This window comes from Coregonus clupeaformis, unplaced genomic scaffold, assembly GCF_020615455.1.
Source record: "Coregonus clupeaformis isolate EN_2021a unplaced genomic scaffold, ASM2061545v1 scaf0277, whole genome shotgun sequence".
NCBI lineage: Eukaryota > Metazoa > Chordata > Actinopteri > Salmoniformes > Salmonidae > Coregonus > Coregonus clupeaformis.
Window position 1 is genome coordinate 32,002 of NW_025533732.1, and position 27,452 is coordinate 59,453.

The 27,452-nt window shown below is 44.7% G+C and overlaps 2 protein-coding genes across 2 annotated transcripts in view; one reads left to right on the forward strand and one right to left on the reverse strand.

Annotated features, from left to right (window-relative positions):
* The first annotated feature begins 203 nt into the window (after positions 1-203).
* Positions 204-4,114, forward strand: LOC121586813 (small integral membrane protein 13-like). Its single transcript, XM_041903814.2, has 2 exons — positions 204-735; positions 2,664-4,114. The coding sequence occupies exons 1-2, from the start codon at positions 660-662 to the stop codon at positions 2,852-2,854; spliced, it is 267 nt and encodes an 88-aa protein (XP_041759748.1). The 5' UTR covers positions 204-659; the 3' UTR covers positions 2,855-4,114.
* Positions 4,115-10,687: 6,573 nt separating this feature from the next.
* LOC121586786 (enhancer of filamentation 1) overlaps positions 10,688-27,452 on the reverse strand; it is a 54,468-nt gene continuing 37,703 nt past the window's right edge. The window contains exons 3-7 of the mRNA XM_041903773.2: positions 17,506-17,604; positions 17,039-17,242; positions 14,477-15,697; positions 13,765-13,854; positions 10,688-11,999 (exon numbers count right to left, since the gene is read on the reverse strand). Of these exons, the coding sequence (XP_041759707.2) occupies positions 11,427-11,999; positions 13,765-13,854; positions 14,477-15,697; positions 17,039-17,242; positions 17,506-17,604 (2,187 nt within the window). The 3' untranslated portion in view covers positions 10,688-11,426. The remainder of the gene's footprint in view (positions 12,000-13,764; positions 13,855-14,476; positions 15,698-17,038; positions 17,243-17,505; positions 17,605-27,452) is intronic.

The following is a 27,452-nucleotide window of genomic DNA, read 5'->3' on the forward strand; positions in this document are numbered from 1 at the left end:
GAAATAGCTGCCCTGCTGCAATGATTGTGAAAATAAACACATGCAATAGTTTAACATACTTACAAAATATTATCTTCATAAAATGTTACTAGAATATGAGTAGATCTCTTATTATGATTTGCCCCATGTTTTGTGGAACTACAGAGTGAGGATATGGACTACAGTACCCAAAAGGCAATGCTGGTCTTCAGCCTAATGCGCAGCCTCATTTCGAGACAACCGATTTTGTGGTCTCTGTCTGTACTTTATTTATATAGCAAATGTAATCGTTCAGGTTGCAATAATGTAGATATGAACGATACTTCACCCTCTTGTGATACCTAGCTATCCGTCCATGATTTAGGTACTACAAACCAACGTTTACATTTTTACAGGCGACGAGACTTGTCTGGCCAGCTAACCGCATCAGCAATAAGGGGTTTGTTTTCTTTAATAACAACAACTAGTTAGCTACAGTAGCTATCCTCCACCCGTGTTGAATCGAGAAATTATGTTATAACGTTATTTTTGTGGCAAACAACACCTGTAAACTGTCTGTCAGTGTCAGTCTGTCGAATGAGTTAACGGACTCAACACTAAACTAAAGCGATTTAGCTGTAAACATCTGTTTACTTACTTGGTAACTAGAGTTAGCAAGCACTGACATCAAGAAGACAAAAATGTGGCAAAGCGTTGGTCTCACTGTGCTGGTAATTGTGGCCACCCTTGTGTGCGCTTTGCTCTTCATGGTTTTTGGTAAGTAACAAAAATGTGTTGCGTTCGTTATTTTACAGTTTTCTTGAATGCTGTGAGATTAACCGTACTGAGATATGACGAGGACATCACGTCTGACACAGCTGCGAAATGTATCAGCTAACCGTTAACTGCAGTAGCTAGCTAGCGTTGCCATTATAGCTAGCTAGCTACTGTACTGTGTACAACGTCATGAAGATCTAACGTTAGCTAGCAGCTATATTTCTTTAGGGAGCGGTAACTGTGCAATACCTCAATACACATCATGTTATTATAGGTTTGTAGCTAAACCCCTCATGGCTGATATGAATTGGATACATTTAAATCATTGATCCATATCAGTTGATATGTCTGGTTATTGTGCTTGAGCAGTGTTCGTTCAATAGCATCCAGTAAGTCGTTCTCCTCTACTTTTATCCCCTACAAGGGGAGGAGCCTGAAGGAGTCATGACGTGGCAATGACGCAGTTCCTTTGTTTTGCCACGTTCACCTGAAAGATGTTTCTGTGTTCAGTGCTAGTCGGAACTAGGAACCTCGGAAATGTTTGCATTGCAAATTGGTTGAACGCGGCACATGTATAACTACAACCAGTTAGCAAGTCGGAAATGTCTAAGTTTCCTGGTTCCAATTAGCACCAGAACGCACCATTTCTACATTATGACTCACTTCCTTTATCCTACCTTTGTAGGCAGCATCAACATTGACCAAAACTTGAGACATCTGTTGCATTGTGTGACAAAACTGCACATTTTGGAGTGGCCTTTTATTGTCCCCAGCACAAGGTGCACCTGTGTAATGATCATGCTGTTTAATCAGCTTCTTGATATGCCACACCTGTCAGGTGGATGGATTATCTTGGCAAAGATGAAATGCTCACTATCAGGGATGTAAACAAATTTGTGCACAATTTGAGATAAGTAAGCTTTTTTTCTCATGGACCAACACTTTACATGTTGCGTTTATATTTTTGTTCAGTATAATTTGTTTTGCTGACACTCCATACTGGACTGTATAGCCTACTTCCTACTTTCACCCCTATTTTAGAGAAGTTTCTGCTTATAATTTCTGACATTTGGTAGGACATATTATAATTAGGCCATTTGTTTGTTAACTATAGTTGGATACATGCAGCTTCTCTTCTGTCATAACTTGTTGCCCCAGACGACTAAATAAAGTAGTGCTCAGCAGAATAATGTCTTACATCGATAGAATTATTGCATTAGTAATCTAGTTAACACCGGTAAAGTTGTCTGTTTTGTTTGTGGACTGGGGAGAAAACAACAATAACTCCAAAAAGTGGAAAGATTGGTCCTGTGCAAAATGTCCAAATGTCATCAGTTTGACTGGTTTTAAGGAAATGAAAAGCTGAGAAAATGATGAAACACGTTTCTGACAAGACTTCAGTTCGTCTTGGGTGCATATTTTATGTGGTTGAAATACTGTCTGCTTGCATGACAGTGTCAAAGATAATTCATTACACACGTATTCACATTTTCTCAAGAGATGCTGAAAGAAACAAATCATATTTCTCCACTCCTGTTCCCAAGACAACATTAACATTTGTTGTATCATTTTACTGCAAGAAATGCATAATTCTGCAGAAGTAAATATTATATTACGCTACTAACCCATATGAACTTAAATGAGGAATATTCTCTTTTTATTAATGGATACAGGGATACTCGTGAGCAGGATATCAAAGGTGCATGTAAACAGCATATCCCAAATAAGACCTTAAGCAGGATATCAAAGGTGCATGTAAACAGCTTATCCCAAATAAGACCTTAAGTGGGAAATGAGCTACTATCCAGAATACTGTGGGCATGTAAATGTGGTCACTGACTCAAATACAACAAATTAATTGTTTGATTCTTACGCACAGTCAATGTTCACTTTCTACTGGGTGACCTTTGCTCTGTTTGGCCCCTCAGGTTGGTATGTTGTCTGGCAGCTCTTCCTGTCCAAGTTCAAGTTCCTGCGTGAGATGTTGGGCGACACCGGCTCTCCGCAGGCCGAGACCGAGCCGTCCGAATCCAAGAGCGAGCGTACCTCTCCTCCAAACCCACGCCAGAGGCCCAAGACTGCCCGCCAGAGGGCCGTTCCTCCTAATAGCACTACATAGATGACCTCACCCGTCCTCTGTCAGCCACACCCTGTCCTCCTGTTCACCAAACCACCCGTCCTACTAGGAAACAGTGGTGGACCAAACGAAACCCCTTAATAAATGGCAAGATGTCGAATGCCATACTACTCCCTCTCCCGATGAAATCCACCCCTCCACTCTGCACTACCTAAGGACATCCTTGTCGATGACACTTGACACTCTACTTTTCTCTCCTGGACACGCTCTTCTTACTAGACTAGGCACGGCTGCTGATGTTATAAAGGGACAAGCCATCAAATCATGGAACATTCTGTAAGCCACTTGTTCATGTTTCAAATATGTATTTTAGCTGTTCACGGTGTACGTACTGAGCAGTCTCTTCACCTGGCCTTCACTGACACTGCAACATGGTCAGCTCTGACTGGCTGACACTGCAACATGGTCAGCTCTGACTGGCTGACACTGCAACATGGTCAGCTCTGACTGGCTGACACTGCAACATGGTCAGCTCTGACTGGCTGACACTGCAACATGGTCAGCTCTGACTGGCTGACACTGCAACATGGTCAGCTCTGATTGGCTGACACTGTAACATGGTCAGCTCTGACTGGCTGACACTGTAACATGGTCAGCTCTGACTGGCTGACACTGTAACATGGTCAGCTCTGACTGGCTGACACTGTAACATGGTCAGCTCTGACTGGCTGACACTGCAACATGGTCAGCTCTGACTGGCTGACACTAACATGGTCAGCTCTGATTGGCTGACACTGTAACATGGTCAGCTTTGATTGGCTGACACTGCAATATGGTCAGCTCTAACTGGCTGACACTGCAACATGTTCAGCTCTGACTGGCTGACACTGGAACAGGGTCAGCTCTGATTGGCTGACACTGGAACATGGTCAGCTCTGATTGGCTGACACTGGAACATGGTCAGCTCTGATTGGCTGTCACTGGAACATGGTCAGCTCTGACTGGCTGTCATGCTGCTGACACCTGCATGGGGAATCCGTTTCTCCAATATCAGACAGCTGAGTGTGAATTCTCTGTCATGACGGTGTGTGTGTGTGCGTTTATGAGAGTGCGTTTATTTGAACATACGTATGTTTGTAGTAAAGCCTATATTCTGACACAGACAAACCGTTTTATAAAACAGGCACATTTGTTATCATTTACTTAAAAAAAAAAAACTGCTAGAAGAGAAACTGGATTAAACAATTTGCATAACTGACAACCGAAGTTCCTCGACGCGAATAAATGTCACTTTATTTGTAACAAGTGCAATGAAAGGTATGTTTTTTTTGGAACTGCTGACTACCGTTAAGACCGAGAGGGTTGTAATAACACCATGAAGACAATGTCCAGGGGCTGTATCCGTCTCAGTGTAGGAGTGTTGATCTAGGATCAGTTTTGACCTTTTAAATCACATTGAATACAATTACATGGACAGGGGGGACCTGATCCTAGATCGACACCACTACTCTGCTACGCTTTATACACAGAGCTCCCTAGGAAGGCAACAAATAGGCTATAGCTCATTTCTCTGGCTAGCTAGCCTCCCAGAGGCGTTAACCGGGGGTGTATTCAATATAAACCAAACGGAAGCGAACAGCTGAAACGGGGAGGACCTAACCTGAACTAGTCCAATAAGAAACATTTGTTTTTTGTTTTCTGTTGCAAAAACACTTTGCTACGGTGTGCACTAATGAAAACGCCCCTGCGCTCCAAGCTACAGCTATCGTAATGCCCTTCCCGGTGGTGTGTGATCCTAACAAGTCAGCGCTCCTACTCTGACATGGTTGATACATATGGCCCCAGAGCTCCCCAGGAAGGCAGTAGAATAGGCGAACTGCAGCTCTGGCTAGCTGGTTCCCGGTAGAGGTGTAACCTGGGCTTTAAGCTACAGCTGTAGTAGAAGGCCTCTCCCCAGTAGTACCCTGAGCCTCGGTACCACTGCCTGCCTGTAGATGGCATCCTTTCCTCTAGTTGGTCACATGGCCTCTGATCCAGTTATAACCCTATATAGCCGCGCAACATTGTACAAAAAAACAAATTCAATTCAATTCTATGTGGAATGGTTTTTACATGTGACGCTGGTCAAATTTCAAGTTTGTTTTGGCTATTGCTGTAATTTACCTTCATAATAAATATATTTCTTAAACTGTGTAGAAATACATTTCTATGAATTTCTTTTTTGCAAAGTTGATAACTGGTAATTTAAGAATATAGCATTGACATAGGCAGTTCTTTAGGGAAATTGTAATCAGAACATTTTACTGTAGGTTCAATCTGATAGCTTTCTTAGTGTGTTATTGTGCCTTACACATATACTGCCTGAATTCTGACATTATTTCCCTCATACTTTTGAAAGTGAGTCTTCCTTTGACACTTGATAACTCTGTTTCCCCACCAGTCACACTCATGTCATATCTGCTTACAGTGAGTGAACAACATGAGGCAGTATTGTCCAGCATAGCAGAACGATGGCGTAAATCAGTCTTTTGAAAGAGTTTGAAACCAGCCAGTTAAAATTTCAGATTGCTATACTGTGTGATGTTGAAAAAAAATCTTGCTATTATTTGTTATGAGCATCCTTGACAGTTAAATGGGCTGAAGTGACTCTGTGCAGATACTCAACAACACTAAAGTAAAAACATTCAAATTCCCAGGCATCCAGCCGTTACATCCCTCCACATCCGACAGATGCTGCTAATTGCAAAACCACACTGAAGTAAATGGCCTTTGAGGCTTTACGCTCTCAAATGCTAATGAAGGTACTTTGTATACTCGTAACAGTGTGTTTTGCGAGCTACTCTCTGTCTGCACCTGGGCCTTTTTAAAGAGCAGCGGGAGCCCATGCTGAACAACAGCAAAAAAGCTGTAATTTCAGAGCCTGCAAATTCATTGCAGGAAATGATTGTGGTAAGCCAAGGAAATTACATAGACTCTCGACTCTGTCAGTCGCTCTTGAATTTCTATATATATAATAAGGTCCGCCAAAGCAAAAACCTGAAAAAAAATGAATTTATATGAATGCTGTAAGTACAGAAATTGTTTGCACGTGCGAGTACAAAAACGTGTTACACGTGCGTGTTCGTGGGAGTCTCAGCTTTTCATAAATAGCTTTTAAAATAGTTTGTAGCTCAAACCATTCTGACTCTACAGACGTTTTTGTAAGAAGGAACAGGCCCCGGGCCCCTTCGGGATCCGCCCTCGTCTCACAAACACTGCTTTAGCTCAGCCCCCGTTAATCACACAGACTAACGGATGGTGCCAACGGATGCAGACGAAATCAACAAATCCAATGATAGAACCCACAAGCTCAAACACACAATGTTTTTTAAAAGTGGTTAGAAGTCCTAAATCACGCCGGCGCGATGGTGGGATTCATTGGGTTAACCGACCTTGTAGTGATTCTTCACTCAACAGACAGGTGAACATAATAGCTGACTCGGTTGGCTGTTGGCCAGTTATCCTGTACATCCCTCACTCATAAAATCCCCATACATCCAGCCAAACACCTGTTTGGAATTTCCTGTCAGGTCAGGACTAGACCTTGTCTCATTGAGGAGCATAGACAACTGCCCAGGGGAGAACAGAGCACAGCTTAATCGATCTGTCTTTCTGAGCACCAAGCTTGCCTGCATGACCCACTGTTGGTCCTACACTGTGTGCTAGTGGTGGCAAGCTGCCTCCTTCCTCCTCGCATCCCACAGACAGACAGGAGCTGCTCTTTCTTTCTTTCTTTCTTTCTTTCTTTCTTTCTTTCTTTCTTTCTTTCTTTCTTTCTTTCTTTCTTTCTTTCTTTCTTTCTTTCTTTCTTTCTTTCTTTCTTTCTTTCTTTCTTTCTTTCTTTCTTTCTTTCTTTCTTTCTTTCTTTCTTTCTTTCTTTCTTTCTTTCTTTCTTTCTTTCTTTCTTTCTTTCTTTCTTTCACCCCCTAGGTGAGTTTAGTTTGTCCCAAATGACACCCTATTCCCTGTATAGTGCACTACTTTGGGCTCTGTTCAAAAGTAGTGCGCTAAATAGGGACTAGGGTGACATTTGGTTCAAAAGTAGTGCACTATATAGGGAATAGGGTGCCATTTGGGATGTCACCCAGGACTATCTGTTTTAGGAGTAGCGCGACAGCGCCGAACTCCAGTCCTGAAATAGCTCATCGTCTTTCCAGTGTCCAGGTCTGCAGGTTAACTCAGCCATGGGCCATTTCTTTCTCTTGTTTCTGAGCCAGCGACTAGATTTTCCTGGATGCCATTTTTATCCCGAGGATAAATCAGAGCAGAATCTTGTCAGCCAGGACCTGAGACTTACTTGGGGGAAGGACACATCCTCTGCAGTCTGGGTTGAATGAAAAACCTTCTAAAAAACCATTCCAGAGCAGATTCATTTTCTCTTCTCTTCCACTGGGATAACAGTGAATGGAATGGAATCATTTTCTCTTCTCTTCCACTGGGATAACAGTGAATGGAATGCAGTGGGTGATTAAACCACATATGGCTTGTTAAGAGCAAGACTCTGTGTGTTCAGAGCCCTTTAATGAGGTTTTCTGATGGGGTTGGTAGTAGTCTCAGAGAGTATCTAGTCAGGCGTATAGGCATCTCCTTCATAGCCCTTATAGCTACAGCGCCACCTCTCCACAGGGACAACCTATATATAACGTATATTTCAGCCAGGCTGGAATGAAAAGGAGGGACAGAAGAAGGATAGGGGGAAACAAAATAACGGTTGTTTTGAGCTGTATTTTAAAGGGGCAATCAGTAGTTGCTACGTGCATTTTTGGACTTACAAATGAATAATATGTACCCATTGATTCTTGAAGAATATAACTTCTAAATGCCTCATGAGCACAGTTCAACTGTCGTACCCCATCAGAAACCAAAATATAAGGTTGTTTTACTCCAATGTTTGTAAACAGAGTAAAGGTAAACAAACAATGTATAGCCTGAAAACATGGTTACAACTATTATGTTGATATCATGCAATGCTCAGTCCTATCATCCATAGCTCTGTCTATCAATTTGAGAGTGGCTACATTTCTCCTGTCCCATCCCTCAGCTTTTTACCGAAACAGTGGCGGTGTTGACGTTTTGTTATTGTTTCAACTGCTGATTTCCGCTTTAAGGCCCTGTGTGCACATCCAACCCACAATGCCGTTCATTTGAAGCTTTTGCGCTATATGCCATACCATCTTACATGGTTTAGCTGTGTACTGCTCATCAACAACTATGTTCTGACCCTATCCACTGTTATGACACTTTCTAGATGAAAGGAGAGAATGCTAAAGATAGTTCCCAGATCAAGAGCAGTAGGACACGTGTAATGTTCTGTCCCCCCTATAACCCCTCTCCCATCCACTGACTCATGCCATAAAGGATGTTCCACAGGCTAACTAAAGGATGTTCCACAGGCTAACTAAAGGATGTTCCACAGGCTAACTAAAGGATGTTCCACTGGCTAACTAAAGGATGTTCCACAGGCTAACTAAAGGATGTTCCACAGGCTAACTAAAGGATGTTCCACAGGCTAACTAAAGGCTGATCATTTGGCATGGATGGGCACCTTTCCACTGGCCCTGCCCCGCCCCGCTTACCGTGAAATCCTTTTATCCCCGTCTTTCATCGTCCCCTCTGAGGCTTAGATGATATTGAGACATCCTCATTGAATATGACATGGAATGGAAAATATCATGTGAGTGTAAAGGACGTCACGCTGCTTAGTGAGTACCGTGTCCCCCTGATTGGGCTCACACCGAGGCTCCAACCCAGGACCTGACCTCTTTCTTGCTAGCACACGTGACCAACCTCCTAAAGCATCTTACAAGTTGGCGCAACGCAAAAAGCTTTATTATTCGCTGGCCCCATGCCATGCTACATGACGGATCCAAGAGGATAAGAGAGAAGAGGCAACTTATCTTGATGTTAACATATGAACTGCCATATCAGTTATGATGTTAACATATGATCTGCCATATCAGTTATGATGTTAACATATTATCTGCCTTATCAGTTATGATGTTAACATATGATCTGCCTAATCAGTTATGATGTTAACATATGATCTGGCATATCAGTTATGATGTTTACATATGATCTGCCATATCAGTTATGATGTTAACATATGATCTGCCATATCAGTTATGATGTTAACATATGATCTGCTGTATCAGTTAGGATGTTAACATATGATCTGCCATATCAGTTATGATGTTAACATATGATCTGCCGTATCAGTTATGATGTTAACATATGATCTGCTGTATCAGTTATGATGTTAACATATGATCTGCTGTATCAGTTAGGATGTTAACATATGATCTGCCATATCAGTTATGATGTTAACATATGATCTGCCGTATCAGTTATGATAACATATGATCTGGCATATCAGTTATGATGTTTACATATGATCTGTCATATCAGTTATGATGTTAACATATGATCTGCCATATCAGTTATGTTAACATATGATCTGCCGTGTCAGTTATGATGTTAACATATGATCTGCCTTATCAGTTATGATGTTAACATATGATCTGCCGTATCAGTTATGATGTTAACATATGATCTGCCGTATCAGTTATGATGTTAACATATGATCTGCCATATCAGTTATGATGTTAACATATGATCTGCCGTATCAGTTATGATGTTAACATATGATCTGCCATATCAGTTATGATGTTAACATATGATCTGTCGTATCAGTTATGATGTTAACATATGATCTGCCGTATCAGTTATGATGTTAACATATGATCTTCTATACATCCGTTATGATGTTAACAAATGATCTGCCATATCAGTTATGATGTTAACATATGATCTGCCGTATCAGTTATGATGTTAACATATGATCTGCCGTATCAGTTATGATGTTAACATATGATCTGCCGTATCAGTTATGATGTCAACATATGATCTGCCATATCAGTTATGATGTTAACATCTGATCTGCTACATCAGTTATAATGTTAACATCTGATCTGCCATATCAGTTATGATGTTAACATATGATCTGCCGTATCAGTTATGATGTTAACATATGATCTGCCATATCAGTTATGAAGTTAACATATGATCTGCCGTATCAGTTATGATGTTAACATATGATCTGCCTTATCAGTTATGATGTTAACATATGATCTGCCTTATCAGTTATGATGTTAACATATGATCTGCCTTATCAGTTATGATGTTAACATATGATCTGCCGTATCAGTTATGATGTTAACATATGATCTGCCTTATCAGTTATGATGTTAACATATGATCTGCCGTATCAGTTATGATGTTAACATATGATCTGCTGTATCAGTTATGATGTTAACATATGATCTGCCTTATCAGTTATGATGTTAACATATGATCTGCCGTATCAGTTATGATGTTAACATATGATCTGCCGTATCAGTTATGATGTTAACATATGATCTTCTATACATCCGTTATGATATTAACAAATGATCTGCCATATCAGTTATGATGTTAACATATGATCTGCCGTATCAGTTATGATGTTAGCATATGATCTGCCGTATCAGTTATGATGTTAACATATGATCTGCCGTATCAGTTATGATGTTAACATATGATCTGCCTTATCAGTTATGATGTTAACATATGATCTGCCGTATCAGTTATGATGTTAACATATGATCTGCCGTATCAGTTATGATGTTAACATATGATCTTCTATACATCCGTTATGATGTTAACATATGATCTGCTACATCAGTAATGTTATGTTAATGTGCAACATACCGTACATTTCTGATGTTGGGTGTTGTTATTCAAGGCCACACATGACTGGCACTTCTGTTCAAATGGAAACATGAGCTGTTTACCATCCGGTCATGTAATATCCATTTCATTTATTTCAAGTAACCACACCGAGCTCTGGGTGAATGTGAAAGATAAATACCAGGTTTTGGCTGTGAGCTTTAGTGTTGTTGCCAATATTGTGTACCAGGTCAGCCATTCAGGTCTCTAGTTACTGCTATCCAGGCAAACATGTCCACCTGTTGTGTGTGTGTGTGCAATAACATAGGTGATGTTTAACAAGGCTTGTTTATGTCATGTCATGTGCACTGTCTGAAAATAAAGTGGCGCCCACTAGTCTTCTTAGCAGTTAACAAACTTTATAACACAGTCATATGGGTAAGAACAGTCCTTTACTTTGTCTGTTGAGAGCCCTACCCTTTCAATAAAAGAGTGCGACATCAAACGATTTACACAAAGTACTGACATCATTTCCAGCAGTAGGGTGCGTCAATAATCTACAGGTGAAAAAAAAAAGGACATGTCATCATCATAAGGTGCTTTATAATATATGAAACGGGAATGTAACGAAAATATGTCCAAGTCACCCTAAAAAGCCACAGATATCATATCTATATATCATAATTAATTATATAAAACAATCTACACAAAAATTGAGCCAAATATTTACAGAACAGCCCCCAAAAAAACTCTTAAGATTAACAACTAGCAATATATATATATATATATATATATATATAGATATATACGGTATATACACATAGGTTGCTATGGTGAAATAGGCGGGACCAGGTAGTGACAACACAAACTATCACAAAGCAGCCATCTGCAGCAGCTGTTCATTGAACTGTTGAGCGTGGTGTGAGAGATCCGTGACTCTGTCCACCATGTCCTGAACGGCGGCTGTGTTGGGGTAGTGCAGCGCGGCCGTCTTAGTGGCTCCCACCACAGTCTTCAGCAGGTCGCAAAGCACATTGCTAGAGTTCATCACCCGGTTGGCCACCTCGGGCGTGGCTACTTGCCTGGACAGGGTGTCCCCGATGAACACCAGTTTGTGGGCGCTGAGAATGACAAACTTGCTGTGTGCCACAAAGATGCGGGGTGGCTGGCCGGTGCCCACGCAGCCAAAGAAAGCGTCCACGGCGTTGAGCAGCGTGACAAAGTGCTGCTGGCACTGCTCCGCGTAGAAGCCCAGCAACTGACGGTCCCGCCCACACAGCATCTGACGGGCCCCGCCTCCTGTCAGGGAGGGGGAGGCAGAGGAGGAGGAGTCTGATGGGGAGGAGGAGGAGGGGCCTGTCGGGTGCTGGTGGGAGATCCACTGTGTGATGTCGTTCTCCACCGGTTTGATCACCTCTTGCTCCAACTGCTTGAACTGGTTAATCTGTGAGGGTTAAAAGAGAGAAAGCGGATTAATATTTTGTGTTGATATTTCTTTCTTCATATTTACACAAACTAGTTAAGTATTGTGGAGAGACGGGAGACGGAACTCTCTCACACACAATAAACATGATGGAAATACATCCTACCTGTCAATGTGGTTCTCTGTAGCTCAGCTGGTAGAGCACGGTGCTTGTAACGCCAGGCTAGTGGGTTCGATCCCCGGGACCACCCATACACACAAAAAAAATGTATGCACACATGACTGTAAGTCGCTTTGGATAAAAGCGTCTGCTAAATAGCATATTATTATTATTATTATTATAATTCCATCATATTAGTACAAGCCACAAGGAATTATCATAATGTTCTAGGTACCGTCTATGAACCCATGCTAGAAAGGTCACCCACTGCGTGTTTGATTAAATAATGTGTGTTCGATAAATTATGTGAATAGTAGGAAAATAATGTCTGAGAGTGGGCATATTTCTCCAGCCCCATCTCTCAGATTTATAGAAAACCAAGTGGCGGGGCTACCATTTTGTTGTTTCTCAATTAGAGGAGTGGGCCTTTAATATTGTAACTGTAGTCCATGCAAAAAGACAAAGAAAATGTGTATGCATGACCAAGGTACGGTGGCCCAGACTGGCCAAAAAAGAAAAGAAGAGAAGACTGGAGTGGAGTGGAGAGAAGAACAGAACAGAGAAGAACAGAATAATAATAATAATAATATGCCATTTAGCAGACGCTTTTATCCAAAGCGACTTACAGTCATGCGTGCATACATTTTTGTGTATGGGTGGTCCCGGGGATCGAACCCACTACCCTGGCGTTACAAGCGCCCAGCTGAGCTACAGAGGACCACAAATAGAACATAACAGAGAAGAACAGAACACAGAAGAACAGAACAGAGAAGAACAGAACAGAGAAGAACAGAACAGAACAGAGAAGAACAGAACAGAGAAGAACAGAACAGAACAGAACAGAGAAGAACAGAACAGAGAAGAACAGAACAGAACAGAGAAGAACAGAACAGAACAGAGAAGAACAGAACAGAGAAGAACAGAACAGAACAGAACAGAACAGAACAGAGAAGAACAGAACAGAGAAGAACAGAAAAGAGAAGAACAGAACAGAGAAGAACAGAGAAGAACAGAACAGAACAGAGAAGAACAGAACGGAGAAGAACAGAACGGAGAAGAACAGAACGGAGAAGAACAGAACAGAGAAGAACAGAACAGAGAAGAACAGAACAGAGAAAAACAGAACAGAGAAAAACAGAACAGAGAAGAACAGAACAGAACAGAACAGAGAAGAACAGAACAGAACAGAGATGAACAGAACAGAACAGAGAAGAACAGAACAGAACAGAACAGAGAAGAGAAGAACAGAACAGAGAATAACAGAACAGAACAGAGAAGAACAGAACAGAACAGAGAAGAACAGAACAGAACAGAGAAGAACAGAACAGAACAGAACAGAACAGAACAGAGATGAACAGAACAGAACAGAGAACCTACTGGGCACAGACATCAATTCAACATCTATTCCAAGTTGGTTCAACGTAATTTAATTGAAATGACGTGGAAAAAACGTTGATTCAACCAGTGTGTGCCCAGTGGGAAGAGGAGAACAGAGCAGAACAGAACAGAGAAGAACAGAGCAGAACAGAACAGAGAAGAACAGAGCAGAACAGAACAGAGAAGAACAGAGCAGAACAGAGAAGAACAGAACAGAACAGAACAGAGAAGAGAGAAAAAAACCTTCACCTGTTCCTGTCCCAGCTGCACCTTGCTCTGTTTAATTATGTTCTCTTTCTCCAGAAGCACTTTCTGCTGACGCTCAAAGTCCTCTTTTCCCTGAGGAGAAACAAGAGTGAGGAGAACTCAACTAAGACAGCAGACTTAAACAGCAGAGGGTAGGTACATACAGAGGGTTGGTACATACAGAGGGTAGGTACATACAGAGGGTAGGTACATACAGAGGGTTGGTACATACAGAGGGTTGGTACATACAGAGGGTAGGTACATACAGAGGGTAGCTACATGTATACTCATTAAAATACATACCCTCATTCAACCTTTACTTTTATTCCCCTCGATTAAGATCTGCCTCTTCCTTGATGAACATATGGTACAACCCAATATGCTGATACAGCCTGACTACCTCAACACTTTAAACAGCTAGCCCACACATCCTGAATACCACCAGATCCTCACAAGGGGTCAATAAGGCAGCAACACACCTTAGAAGCTGTGTAGGAATTCCACATCCAAGCTCTCACGCATACACCAGGGATTATGTCTTAACACGAGGGGCTAACATCTTCCCTAGCTACCTTTTTGTCTTCACTAGCTAACATAAGTTGAACGCTCGACTGTAAGTTGCTCTGGATAAGGAATGCGTCTGTTAAATGACCACAATGTCATGTAAATGTAACATCTGTGTGGTAGGTCGGGCTAGAGTCAGAGTCAGTCGTACCTGCAGATGGACGTAGTCATAGTCCTCCATCCAGCTCTTCACACACTTCTCACTATTGTTCATGTTGCCTTTGTCTTGGTTGTGGCCCCTGTAGTTATCCCTGTCTGAGGGTGGAGAAGTCTGAGGGTGGATAACGGCCTCCTCGGGCGTGCCACCCTTGCGGTAGGAGGACCCGTTCGTGGTGGGTGCCCGTCTGAAAAGCAGCTCAGCGTTACCCCCCACGGAGGAGGCCAGCTGTTTGGCGTCGTTGGGCACCGTCCTGGACACCATGACAAAGCGATCCAGGTCGTCATTCTTGATCTGGTGCTTGGAGGCGCTGGAGATGGTCAGGGCGTTGAGGGCCCAGCCGCAGTTCTCCAGGCTTTGGTAGGTCTGCAGGATGATCTGCTGGGAGTCCTCCAGCCTCCCCAGCTGCCTCCTCAGCTTACTGTGCAGACTGGGGTCCGACAGGGCAGTGGCGTTGGCCGCAGCACCCCTCCCGAACACCACGAAGTCTGCCAGGGCCGCCCGCACCCGGTCCAGCACGGTGCGCAACTCGTTGCTATGGCGCTCCATGAAGGGGTAAGTCCTCCAGTGGGGCGAAGAGGCCAGGCTCTGCAGGGCCCCGACCGAGGCCTCTACAGCCTGCTGCTGGCGGCACAGCCTCTGGACGGCCTGGTCCACATCCAGGGCCGGTCGGCCCTCAGCGCTGGAGACCGTGGAGGTGGAGGTGGTGGACATGGAGCTGTGTGTGGAGCCCGTACTGGAGAAGGACAGGCGATTCACCCCGTCCGTCACGTCCCCCAGAGCAGGGGGGATGTCATATATGCCCTGGCCCTTCCCCCTGTCCCTCTCCTGGGGGGTGGACTGGCCCTTCCCCCTGTCCCTCTCCTGGGGGGTGGAGCGGTGCTGGGAGGGGGGCTGCTGCATCCCCCTGGGGATGTCATACAGGTCCCCCCGAGGCCCCGCCCCAGAGAGCTGGTGGGCGGGGGGCGGCACGTCGTAGATTCCCTCGTTGTCATTGGTGACGGGGCGTTGGAGGTGGTGGGGGCCGATTTGCTGGGAACTGGGGGGGAAGTCGTAGTTGGACTGGGGGGACAGGGAGGCTGAGGGTTTGGTGAAGGTGGGAGGGGGTACGTCATAGATGCCCTCCTGTTGTTTGTGTTGTTTGAGAGGCTGGGGAAAATCGTAGTTCCCCTCCTGGAGGACTGGGGTGTTCAAGCAGGGAGGCACAGAGTACACCTGTAGGGACAAGACAAGCATCTACAATAAGGATGGGAGTAGACAGCGATTCAACCAACAATGCATCATAGCTACAGACACACAGCTTATCCATATCAATAACATAGCTACAGACACACAGCTTATCCATATCAATAACATAGCTACAGACACACATCTTATCCATATCAATAACATAGCTACAGACACACAGCTTATCCATATCAATAACGTAGCTACAGACACACAGCTTATCCATATCAATAACATAGCTACAGACACACAGCTTATCCATATCAATAACGTAGCTACAGACACACAGCTTATCCATATCAATAATGTAGTTACAGAGACACAGCTTATCCATATCGATAACATAGCTACAGACACACAGCTTATCCATATCAATAACATAGCTACAGACACAGCTTACCCATATCAATAACAAGCACACTTTGTACCACACTATTTTAGTTAGATATTGAGGAACTGAAAGTACTGTATAGTTTCTGTTGATTCTATATTTGCTAATCTAAATATGTTTACTCTCTATTCCTTCTCTATTTCTTCCCCATAATAACTCAGTATCACCTTGAATATGGCAAGCATTATAAGCAATAAACATCTAGCCCTTTAAAAACAGTATAGTCCTGACAGAGGTGGAATATGGATTGTACAGTACATGTCATGCAGCATGAAAGTGGAGCTGTATAAATAAAATGAGTGGGCTGTAAGTGATTTCACTCAGCCTTAAAAATCCACTCCTTGGTGCGAGATGGGCCGACCCCAAACTGTAATTAGGAGCGACGCAAATAACGAGGTCCCACATATTTCACGTTGTTACCAAGCAACTGATGGCCCTAAGCCTTGGGGCAGGTCTGGACGTTCCAGGGAGTAATGTAAGACGGCCCAGGCTACGTCCCAAATGGGACCCTACATAGTGCACTACGTTTGACCACTCCTTTCGACCACAGCCCTATGGGCCCTGGTCAAAAGAACGCACTATATAGGGAATAGGGTGCCATTTGGTACATAGCCCAAGAGAAGTAATAATTTAGTCCTTGACTTTCCCTGCGGGAGGGTTCACAGATGGAGAGAGAGAACGCTACTCAGCGAGTTTTGCTCGAACACTTTTGGCATGCAACGCTTTCATTTAGGGAACCGCGAAGAAGTCATAAATACGATCATTTGACATATTATTAATTTATTACCAGGCAATTAAGGGGAATACTAGAGCCTGTATCAATAAACACAGTAACATTTTCCGGACTTAAACGGCTACCGCTTCCTACAGGCCTTCTGTATGCTGTCTCTCTATGTGGGTAGTGTTTCTGTGTGTAGTATGAGTGGTCCTAGTCATACCCCTTGTGTCCGGGGGTCCATTTGAGTGGATGGAGGAATATCATGGACTCCCACTTGGGGGCGAGCATTCCCATGTTGTCCGGGATAGGGTGACCCCATCAGTTTCCCAGGAGGAATATCATAGACTCCCTCTTGGGGGCGAGAATTCCCATGTTGTCCGGGAGAGTGTGACCCCATCAGTTTCCCAGGAGGAATGTCATACACCTGGAAAACACAGCGACATTCCCAAATCAGGATCCCATGGATGACATTCAATTGACATGGCAGAATTAGCTACGTGAAACACAGAGGTTGTGTCTGAAATTGCTCCCTGTTCCCTTTACAGTGCACCACGTTTGGCCAGGGCCCTACACAGCCTCTGTGTTTCCTATACAGTAGCTAACCGTCTAGGGTTCCATTTCAGAATTGTCCTAACGGATTGAAATAGGGATTGCTATAGAATGTGTGTAGTTGAGTGAGACACCTACCCCCTGTGGTCTCATGGGAGGAACGTCATAGAGGTCCTGTTGGTTGTGCTGACCAGCGCTGTAGGCATAGGACTGTCCCACTCCTGTTGGGGTGACCACCTGTCCACACCAGGGAGGAGGCAGGAGAAACAACACATGACAACTGGTTCATGACAGTTCCAACTGTGTCAGCCCTACAAATGCTTAGCCTGTTCACCAGTCCGTTTGTTTCATGTTGTTATGCCAAGGAGTGGCAAGTAGCATGATGGCACAAACAGACTGGTATCCAGGCTACCAAATGCTAGCCCCACATACTGTATATTCACCCTGTATCTCATATGAGTTGTTCATGTAGTCCCTGAGTCACTGTGACTCTAAACCTGCGCATCTCTCTCTCCTGACTCCCATAGCTGGGTCACATTCATTAGAGCACATGGTAGTAAAACGTTTTGCAGCAGAAAACGAAAACAGGCGTTTCTTATAGTATTCCCCCCCCCCCCAGACATTTTTCAGTATTTTTTCTTCTGTTTGGTGACTAGTGTATATGAATGACCCTGTTCTCTGTTTGTGTTCGAAATTGCACCCTATACTACTTTTGACCAGGGCCAAACGTAGTGCACTATATAGGTAATAGGGTACCATTTGGCACGTAGCCTCTGTTCCCCAGTCAGTCCTCTCCTTATGTAACCCTGCAGCAGTAATAACGACTCAGACCAAATGTGTCCTGACTGTGCATGTCTCAGCCTATTTGCGGAGCGCCCTCCAAACCCAACCGTGTGATAAACAGAGGTCTGGCAAGCAAGGGACAATGGTGTGGGAGCCTGCTAGAGAGCCAGCCCCTTAGACAGCAGGGCTATGGCCAGAAATGTCACAGAAAAGCCATGATGTACATCCCAAATGGCACCCTATTCCCTATGTAGTGCACTACTTTTGACCAGAGCTCAGCCAACAGGACTGGGGCCAGAAACATCACAAAAACTAAAGCCATGAAGTAGGAGACTGAGCTGTCATGAGGTGTGATGCTGCAAGTGAAAACAGACGTCCCGGAACATGGGTGTCACTTTGGCTCCTCAAGAAGCGAGGCGAGAAAGAAAGGCAGAAACAGCCAAAAAAGGCAGAAAATGCAGTGACAGCTTTTTCCTCCCTTTCCAACATTTTCACTCATGGGTGTCACATTCCTTCACCTCTCTCACTCTCACTCTCACTCTCACTCTCTCTCTCTCTCTCTCTCTCTCTCTCTCTCTCTCTCCCTCTCTCTCTCTCTCCCGTAAGTGTTAATCACCCTCTCCATCTCTCTTTCACCCTGCCATACCTCCACCCCTCCCTCCTCCTTACCCTCTTTGTCCCAGCATGCTGAGCTCCAAAACTCCTCACTACGTCAGACAGAAGAATGTGCAGAATTCTCTTCCCCTTTCCCTGTATCCCTCTATCCCCCTCCTCTCTCTCCCTGTATCTCTCTATCCCCCTCCTCTCTCTTCCTGTATCCCTCTATCCCCCTCCTCTCTCTTCCTGTATCTCTCTATCCCCCTCCTCTCTCTTCCTGTATCCCTCTATCCCCCTCCTCTCTCTCCCTGTATCTCTCTATCCCCCTCCTCTCTCTCCCTGTATCTCTCTATCCCCCTCCTCTCTCTCCCTGTATCTCTCTATCCCCCTCCTCTCTCTCCCTGTATTCCTCTATCCCCCTCCTCTCTCTTCCTGTATCTCTCTATCTAGGGAATAGCCTATTTGGGACGCACACAGAGACAACAATGAAATCTCTATGGTCTCTTCTTTAGTCCCTGTGTAGCCGTTCTAATACCTCCTCTCATTGACAAATAATCATCTGAATGATCACAGGTATAATCCCAGCATAAGAACCCCTCCATCCACCAGTCTGAGAGAGAGAGAGAGAGAGAGAGAGAGAGAGAGAGAGAGAGAGAGAGAGAGAGAGAGAGAGAGAGAGAGAGAGAGAGAGAGAGAGAGAGAGAGAGAGAGAGAGAGAGAGAGAGAGAGAGAGAGAGAGAGAGAGAGAGAGAGAGAGAGAGAGAGAGAGAGAGAGAGAGAGAGAGAGAGAGAGAGAGAGAGAGAGAGAGAGAGAGAGAGAGAGAGAGAGAGAGACATATATAAAGACAGATGGAGAGGTATAGAGAGAGGGAAAGAGAGAAAATGAGAGTAGAGAGGAATGTCAACCCAGAGCCTGAGTGAAGAGCCTAGGTGAAGAGCCTGGGTGAAGAGCCTGAGTGAAGAGCCTGGGTGAAGAGCCTAGGTGAAGAGCCTGGGTGAAGAGCCTAGGTGAAGAGCCTGGGTGAAGAGCCTGAGTGAAGAGCCTGAGTGAAGAGCCTAGGTGAAGTGCCTGAGTGAAGAGCCTGAATGAAGAGCCTGAGTGAAGAGCCTGAGTGAAGAGCCTGAGTGAAGAGCCTGAATGAAGACTACTATAGCAGAACACCATATGGTTCTCAGCTAGCCAGATCTGTGCATCCTCTCCCTGTGTGGCATTCCTATCCATACATACACCATCACATTGGACCTATATGGCCACAGACTAAACGTTTACTCACTATAGGTTTGTGTGAGTCAACCCAGCTCTGACTGACTGCAATAAGGCATCAAATCAAATCAAATGTTATTTGTCACATGCGCAGAATACTTCAGGTGTAGACCTTCCCGTGAAATGCTTACTTACAATCCCTTAACCAGCAATGCAGTTTTAAGAAAAATAAGAGTTAAGAAAATGTTTACTAAATAAACTAAAGTAAAAAATAAATTAGCAATAACGAGGCTATATAAAGGCATGTCTGTTATGGAGACAGGGGATCAAACAATCCTGCTACGTTCTATTTTTTCTCACTCACACACGGGTGGCCTTGGTTGGATGCCGGACACAGCAGCCAGTTAGTTAGAAAACGCCAAAGTCCCGGACTAATAGGTCCTTGTTGCTTTCTCCATAGTCCCTACTACTCCCTATGGTGTGACTTTGTGTGGGAAAGTTGCAGCGAACTGACATTGAACACAAGGAGATCTCTGTTTAGAGTTACCCTCTCTCTCAAAGTCAGTCCATAGAGATGGCTAATACATTACCCCTTAAAGTCAGTCCATAGAGATGGCTAATACATTACCCCTTAAAGTCAGTCCATAGAGATGGCTAATACATTACCCCTTAAAGTCAGTCCATAGAGATGGCTAATACATTACCCCTTAAAGTCAGTCCATAGAGATGGCTAATACATTACCCCTTAAAGTCAGTCCATAGAGATGGCTAATACATTACCCCTTAAAGCTAGAAATCCACAGTGACCAGTCTGGACACTCAACATGTACATGTCAAATCAGTGTCCCAAATGGCACCCTATCCCCTACACAGTGCCCTACTTTTTTTTTAACCAAAAGTAGTGCACTATATAGGGAATAGGGTGCCATTTGGGACGTAAACAGCCACTCTGTGCTCCCCTCTTTCTGTCACTGGGTCCTCTCAGGCGATGCCAGACGCACACTGCTCATGTATTTCCCATATACACCCTCTGTTTACCCAGCAAGCTTTGCTGCTGCGGCAGGCCCGGTTAGGGTACTTGGAACTCCTAATGGTGTTTGGGTAAATATTGACCAGACCGGTTCTTTTATGCAGGAGGTAACTTTGTGTTTGTGTAACTTTGTGTGGAAGCTGGTAGGTGTGTGTGTAGAAAGACCCACTAGGAGTTTGTCGTCTCGTTGCTCCCTCACACGCTGATGACCTGATGAGACATGTCAACGGTCCCATCAGGCCTGTCAGTGGTGGCCGGGTCTCACTAATGGTGACAATGACGCTTCCAACAATTGACCCCTGTTCGAACCGGATGGGGTGATTCCATCTGTCTACCCTTTCCATTCATCTATTCGTCCCCCATCTCTCCCTCCTTGTCCTTCCATCCCTTTAAGGCGTCCGCATGCTTCCCAGCCGAAACAGTTCTGAAGAGTTTGTGCATATATTACGACAACATTTTGTGATGTTTTTTGTTCATTTTGGACTTCGTTCTCGAGGCCAGCCAAAGTTCGGAAGCCAAAGTCTACGCCCTTTTGTCCATGATTGGTCAACTGTAGGGATTCTTCAATAAAGTCTTTGTTGTCATTCAACGAGAGACGACTCTTTAAGCGAAGGTCTATTAAGGGAGTATGCGAGAACACTCGTTCGGTTCGGCTAGCTGAGTTCGGCTCGGCGCCAGCCCAACTGAAGCATGCTGGCGCCTTTACCAGATTCTCTGTGTGTGTGTGTGTGTGTGTGTGTGTGTGTGTGTGGCTTCAGACACCATTCTCTCATATTACCTCCCCACCCACCCCCCTTCCATCACTAGTTTTAATGATGGCACGGTCATTTCGTGTTTACATTCCAGGAATTAATTCATGATTCATTATTAAGATGTCCCTCTTTACTTCGTTATTCATTCATTATTCATTATTAAATGTCCCTCTTGTCTTGTCTCCTGAGTGGCACAGTGGTCTAAGGCAATGCATCGCAGTGCTAACTGTGCCACTAGAGATCCTGGTTCGAATCCAGGCTCTGTCGCAGCCGGCCGTGACCGGGAGACTCATGGGGCGGCGCACAATTGGTCCAGGGTAGGGGAGGGAATGGCCGGCAGGGATGTAGCTCAGTTGATAGAGCATGGCGTTTGCAACGCCAGGGTTGTGGGTTCGATTCCCACGGGGGGCCAGTATAAAAAAATATGTATTCACTAACTGTAAGTTGCTCTTGATAAGAGTGTCTGCTAAATGACTAAAATGTAAAAATGTCTTCTGACAAAGTATGGGAAATGTCTTAGCTGACCCCTGCCAACATAGATTTTAAACAGGGGAAAATGTAAGTTACCTTTCAGCCAAGAATTTCCTGTCTTCCTTCCTCCTTTACTTTCACTCCTCTTTCTTACTCCTTTGCACTGCAGAACTTTTCGGGGAATGATCTCTCTCTCTCTTTCTCTCTCTGTCTCTGTCGGTATGCGGTGGCAGGACTGGGTCAATGCCTTTTCATGCAATGGGATTCATGACCTTGCCCTGGGTCAAATCACACAGGCCAGAGAACAGACCAGTGTCTAGAGGAGTGGAGCACCACAGGAAGGCGTCATTCATTTATCTGCTGCTGGGGCCCTTCTACACATGATTAGAGGGAGAAAATATGTCTGGCATGCCTCACAAACAAGTCCATACATTAGAGCTTAACCTGGTTACCTCGAAAATAAAATAATCTTATCAAGCTAACGGACGGCTCAGTTACCCAAGCAGTGCACTTCCTCAATCCTCTGTGACTTGTGGGAGTTTATTAACTCTGTCCCTCTGTGTTCCTGTGTGTCCTGACACACTCCTCCCAGAGTGCGAAGAGCCTTGGCGTGACCCTGGACAACACGCTGTCGTTCTCCGCTAACATCAAGGCGGTGACCCGATCCTGTAGGTTCATGCTCTACAACATTCGAAGAGTACGACCCTGCCTTACACAGGAAGCGGCACAGGTCCTAATCCAGGCACTTGTCATCTCCCGTCTGGATTACTGCAACTCGCTGTTGGCTGGGCTCCCTGCCTGTGCCATTAAACCCCTACAATTCATCCAGAATGCCGCAGCCCGTCTGGTGTTCAACCTTCCCAAGTTCTCTCACGTCACCCCGCTCCTCCGCACACTCCACTGGCTTCCAGTTGAAGCTCGCATCTGCTACAAGACCATGGTGCTTGCCTACGGAGCTGTGAGGGGAACGGCACCTCCGTATCTTCAGGCTCTGATCAGTCCCTACACCCAAACGAGGGCATTGTGTTCATCCACCTCTGGCCTGCTGGCCCCCCTACCTCTGCGGAAGCACAGTTCCCGCTCAGCCCAGTCAAAACTGTTCGCTGCTCTGGCACCCCAATCGTGGAACAAGCTCCCTCACGACGCCAGGACAGCGGAGTCACTCACCACCTTCCGGAGACATTTGAAACCCCACCTCTTTAAGGAATACCTGGGATAGGATAAAGTAATCCTTCTACCCCCCCCCCCCCAAAAAAAAACCCATTGTAAAGTGGTTATCCCACTGGCTATAAGGTGAATGCACCAATTTGTAAGTCGCTAAATGACGTAAATGTAAATGTAATGACCATAGTCCATATCAGTGAATAATATCATCTCTATATGGGTATTTAACATAGTGACAGGAAGGGCCCATAGAAGGAGGCAGGATGTGAGGAAGAGAAGCCTTCCGGCCTGGTAGGAGTAGTTAAGGCCTTGTAGGAGTAGATAAGAGGCTTGGCGGGGCCTTTGATCTCCGACCCGACTCCGTCTTTGAGCGCCGTGACCTCACTGCCTGACTCACACAAGGGGAATTACAGAGAAACAACCAGGACGTCAAAGAGAGAGAGAGAAAAAAAAGAAAGAAAGAGAGAGAGAGAGAGAGAGGGAAACAGACACACCTTTCAGAATCAGAGCTGTAAAAAACTAAAATAAGAAGCAGGGCCAGCGGCTGATGATAAACTGCCCTCTAACACCAGGGTGACAAAGTGGTGCAAGGCAGCTCCTGGCTTCCATGTGAGGGGCTCTTTGTGTGGCCGAGAGCCCCAGGGATGGCTTCCAGCTTCGGGCGAACACTGGGGCCTTGAATGGCGCAGCTGTGGGGCGCTTTAGCTCACCCTCCCTGGAGGGTCAGTCAAGGACAGACAGGCAGGGCCACAGCATCAAACTGAGCAGCTAGCTAGAGCAAGTGCCAAACCTCAATGTGCCTTTATATACCAAAGCCACATGAACAGAAAATAACCAGTCGCCAATCTGGATTTGCACAGCGGGGGTTGGCACACACACGTACAGACACACACACAAACACACACACACACCATGCTGGTTCCTTTCACAGTGGGGTATGACATGTCGACACATGGTGGCTTTGGTGGAATATGAGAGGGGATTATCAGTGCAGGAGGCTGCCTCAGTGCCCATTATCATTCGATTCCTCGGAGGAGGAAGTGGGTGTGTGTGCTCGACAACCAGGAAACCCCCCTTACCTCCCTCCTAACCAGCTCAAACAAACGGAACACCTGAACAGCATGCAACCGTTCTACAGCACTCAGCCACTCAACAACAGGCCCTTCCTATTACTTCATCAACCTAGACCAGGACTGCTTCACAAATGGCACCCTATTGCCCTGGTCAAACGTATTGCATTATATAGGGAATAGGGTGCCATTTGGGCCTAGCCCAGCTCTCTATGAGTCACATAGAGCTGGGTGGAAAACAACACAGCCCTGTCTGTCTGTCTGGACTCCACAGAGTACATAGAGCCATCCCTGTCTGTCTGTCTGGACTCCACAGAGCACAGAGCCAGCATTTCTGCTCTCTTTAATGGCCAGGAACACAGCTAAAATCTGACTGCACCACTTTGCCAAACACAGATTGGACGTTTAGACGTTGACGCAGACTCAATTTAATAAAAAAAAATTGCTATTATAAACTAGTGTAGACACATTCATATAGACACATTTTATTGACCTTATTACCAAAGCCTTAATTCCGTTCCCTTAGTAAAGCTCCCTATCAGTGAGAGGGGGAGTGTGATCGTGATGGTAGGACTGTTCTTTGAGTGTGATTAGGGATGTGTCCCAAATGGCACCCTTTTCCCTACATAGTGCACTACTTTTGACCAGAGCTCTATGGGCCCAGGTCGAAACTAGGGCACTATACAGGGAATATGGTGCCCTTTCAGACAGAGACTGTGTGTGTGTACAGTACAGGTGGGAGTGATTGACATGCCTTGCTGTTTTCCCTGTGTGCCCCGGTCATAAGTAGTGCACTATGAAGGGAATAGGGTGCCGTTTGGGAAACAACTCCAACTCCCGGCAGGCGCAGCTTCCCTATGTACACAAACACACCTTAGCTGGGTAACGTCTCTGCCAACTCAAGCCTTCCTGTTGAAAATACCCAGAAGACATTTTGCCTGGTTATAATTATTTTCCCTCTCCTAAGGAGATGGAGTAGAGCGCCTATCCAGTTAAGGTTAAGAACTGGTTATAATTATTTTCCCTCTCCTAAGGAGATGGAGTAGAGCGCCTATCCAGTTAAGGTTAAGAACTGGTTATAATTATTTTCCCTCTCCTAAGGAGGTGGAGTAGAGCGCCTATCCAGTTAAGGTTAAGAACTGGTTATAATTATTTTCCCTCTCCTAAGGAGGTGGAGTAGAGCGCCTATCCAGTTAAGGTTAAGAACTGGTTATAATTATTTTCCCTCTCCTAAGGAGGTGGAGTAGAGCGCCTATCCAGTTAAGGTTAAGAACTGGTTATAATTATTTTCCCTCTCCTAAGGAGGTGGAGTAGAGCGCCTATCCAGTTAAGGTTAAGAACTGGTTATAATTATTTTCCCTCTCCTAAGGAGATGGAGTAGAGCGCCTATCCAGTTAAGGTTAAGAACTGGTTATAATTATTTTCCCTCTCCTAAGGAGATGGAGTAGAGCGCCTATCCAGTTAAGGTTAAAAACTGGTTATAATTATTTTCCCTCTCTTAAGGAGATGGAGTAGAGCGCCTATCCAGTTAAGGTTAAGAACTGGTTATAATTATTTTCCCTCTCCTAAGGAGGTGGAGTAGAGCGCATATCCAGTTAAGGTTAAGAACTGGTTATAATTATTTTCCCTCTCCTAAGGAGATGGAGTAGAGCGCCTATCCAGTTAAGGTTAAGAACTGGTTATAATTATTTTCCCTCTCCTAAGGAGGTGGAGTAGAGCGCCTATCCAGTTAAGGTTAAGAACTGGTTATAATTATTTTCCCTCTCCTAAGGAGGTGGAGTAGAGCGCCTATCCAGTTAAGGTTAAGAACTGGTTATAATTATTTTCCCTCTCCTAAGGAGGTGGAGTAGAGCGCCTATCCAGTTAAGGTTGAGAACTGGTCTTTATTTTACAGTGGCTTGCGAAAGTATTCACCCCCCTTGGCATTTTTCCTATTTTGTAGCCTTACAACCTGGAATTAAAATAGATTTTTGGGGGGTTTGTATCATTTGATTTACAAAACATGCCTACCACTTTGAAGATGCAAAATCCACTGGGATTTTTGCCCATTCTTCAAGATAAAACTGCTCCAGCTCCTTCAAGTTGGATGGGTTTCGCTGGTGTACAGCAATCTTTAAGTCATACCACAGATTCTCAATTGGATTGAGGTCTGGGCTTTGACTAGGCCATTCCAAGACATTTAAATGTTTCCCCTTAAACCACTCAAGTGTTGCTTTAGCAGTATGCTTAGGATCATTGTCCTGCTGGAAGGTGAACCTCCGTCCCAGTCTCAAACCTCTGGAAGACTGAAACAGGTTTCCCTCAAGAATTTCCCTGTATTTAGCGCCATCTATCATTCCTTCAATTCTGGCCAGTTTCCCAGTCCCTGCTGATGAAAAACATCCCCACAACATGATTCTGCCACCACCATTCTTCACTGGTGTTCTCGGGGTGATGAGAGGTGTTGGGTTTGCGCCAGACATAGCATTTTCCTTGATGGCTAAAAAGCTCAATTTTAGTCTCATCTGACCAGCGTACCTTCTTCCATATGTTTGGGGAGTCTCCCACATGCCTTTTGGCGAACACCAAACGTGTTTGCTTATTTTTTTCTTTAAGCAATGGCTTTTTTTCTGGCCACTCATCCATAAAGCCCAGCTCTGTGGAGTGTATGGCTTAAAGTGGTCCTATGGACAGATACTCCAATCTCCGCTGTGGAGCTTTATAACTCCTTCAGGGTTATCTTTGGTGCCCTCCTTGCCTGGTCCGTGAGTTTTGGTGGGCGGCCCTCTCTTGGCAGGTTTGTTGTGGTGCCATATTCTTTCCATTTTTTTATAATGGATTTAATGGTGCTCCGTGCCCCTTGTTTAGTGGTGTTGCAGACTCTGGGGCCTTTCAGAACAGGTGTATATATACTGAGATCATGTGACAGATCATGTGACACTTAGATTGCACACAGGTGGACTTTATTCAACTAATTATGTGACTTCTAAAGGTAATTGGTTGCACCAGATCTTATTTAGGGGCTTCATAGCAAA

What these genes read in the sequence shown, in the direction of transcription:
- LOC121586813 (XM_041903814.2), top strand. Translation starts at nt 660, where the DNA reads ATGTGGCAAAGCGTTGGTCTCACTGTGCTGGTAATTGTGGCCACCCTT. An exon ending in TTTGCTCTTCATGGTTTTTG is followed by an intron (nt 736 to 2,663) that starts GTAAGTAACAAA and finishes TTGGCCCCTCAG; the next exon opens with GTTGGTATGTTGTCTGGCAG.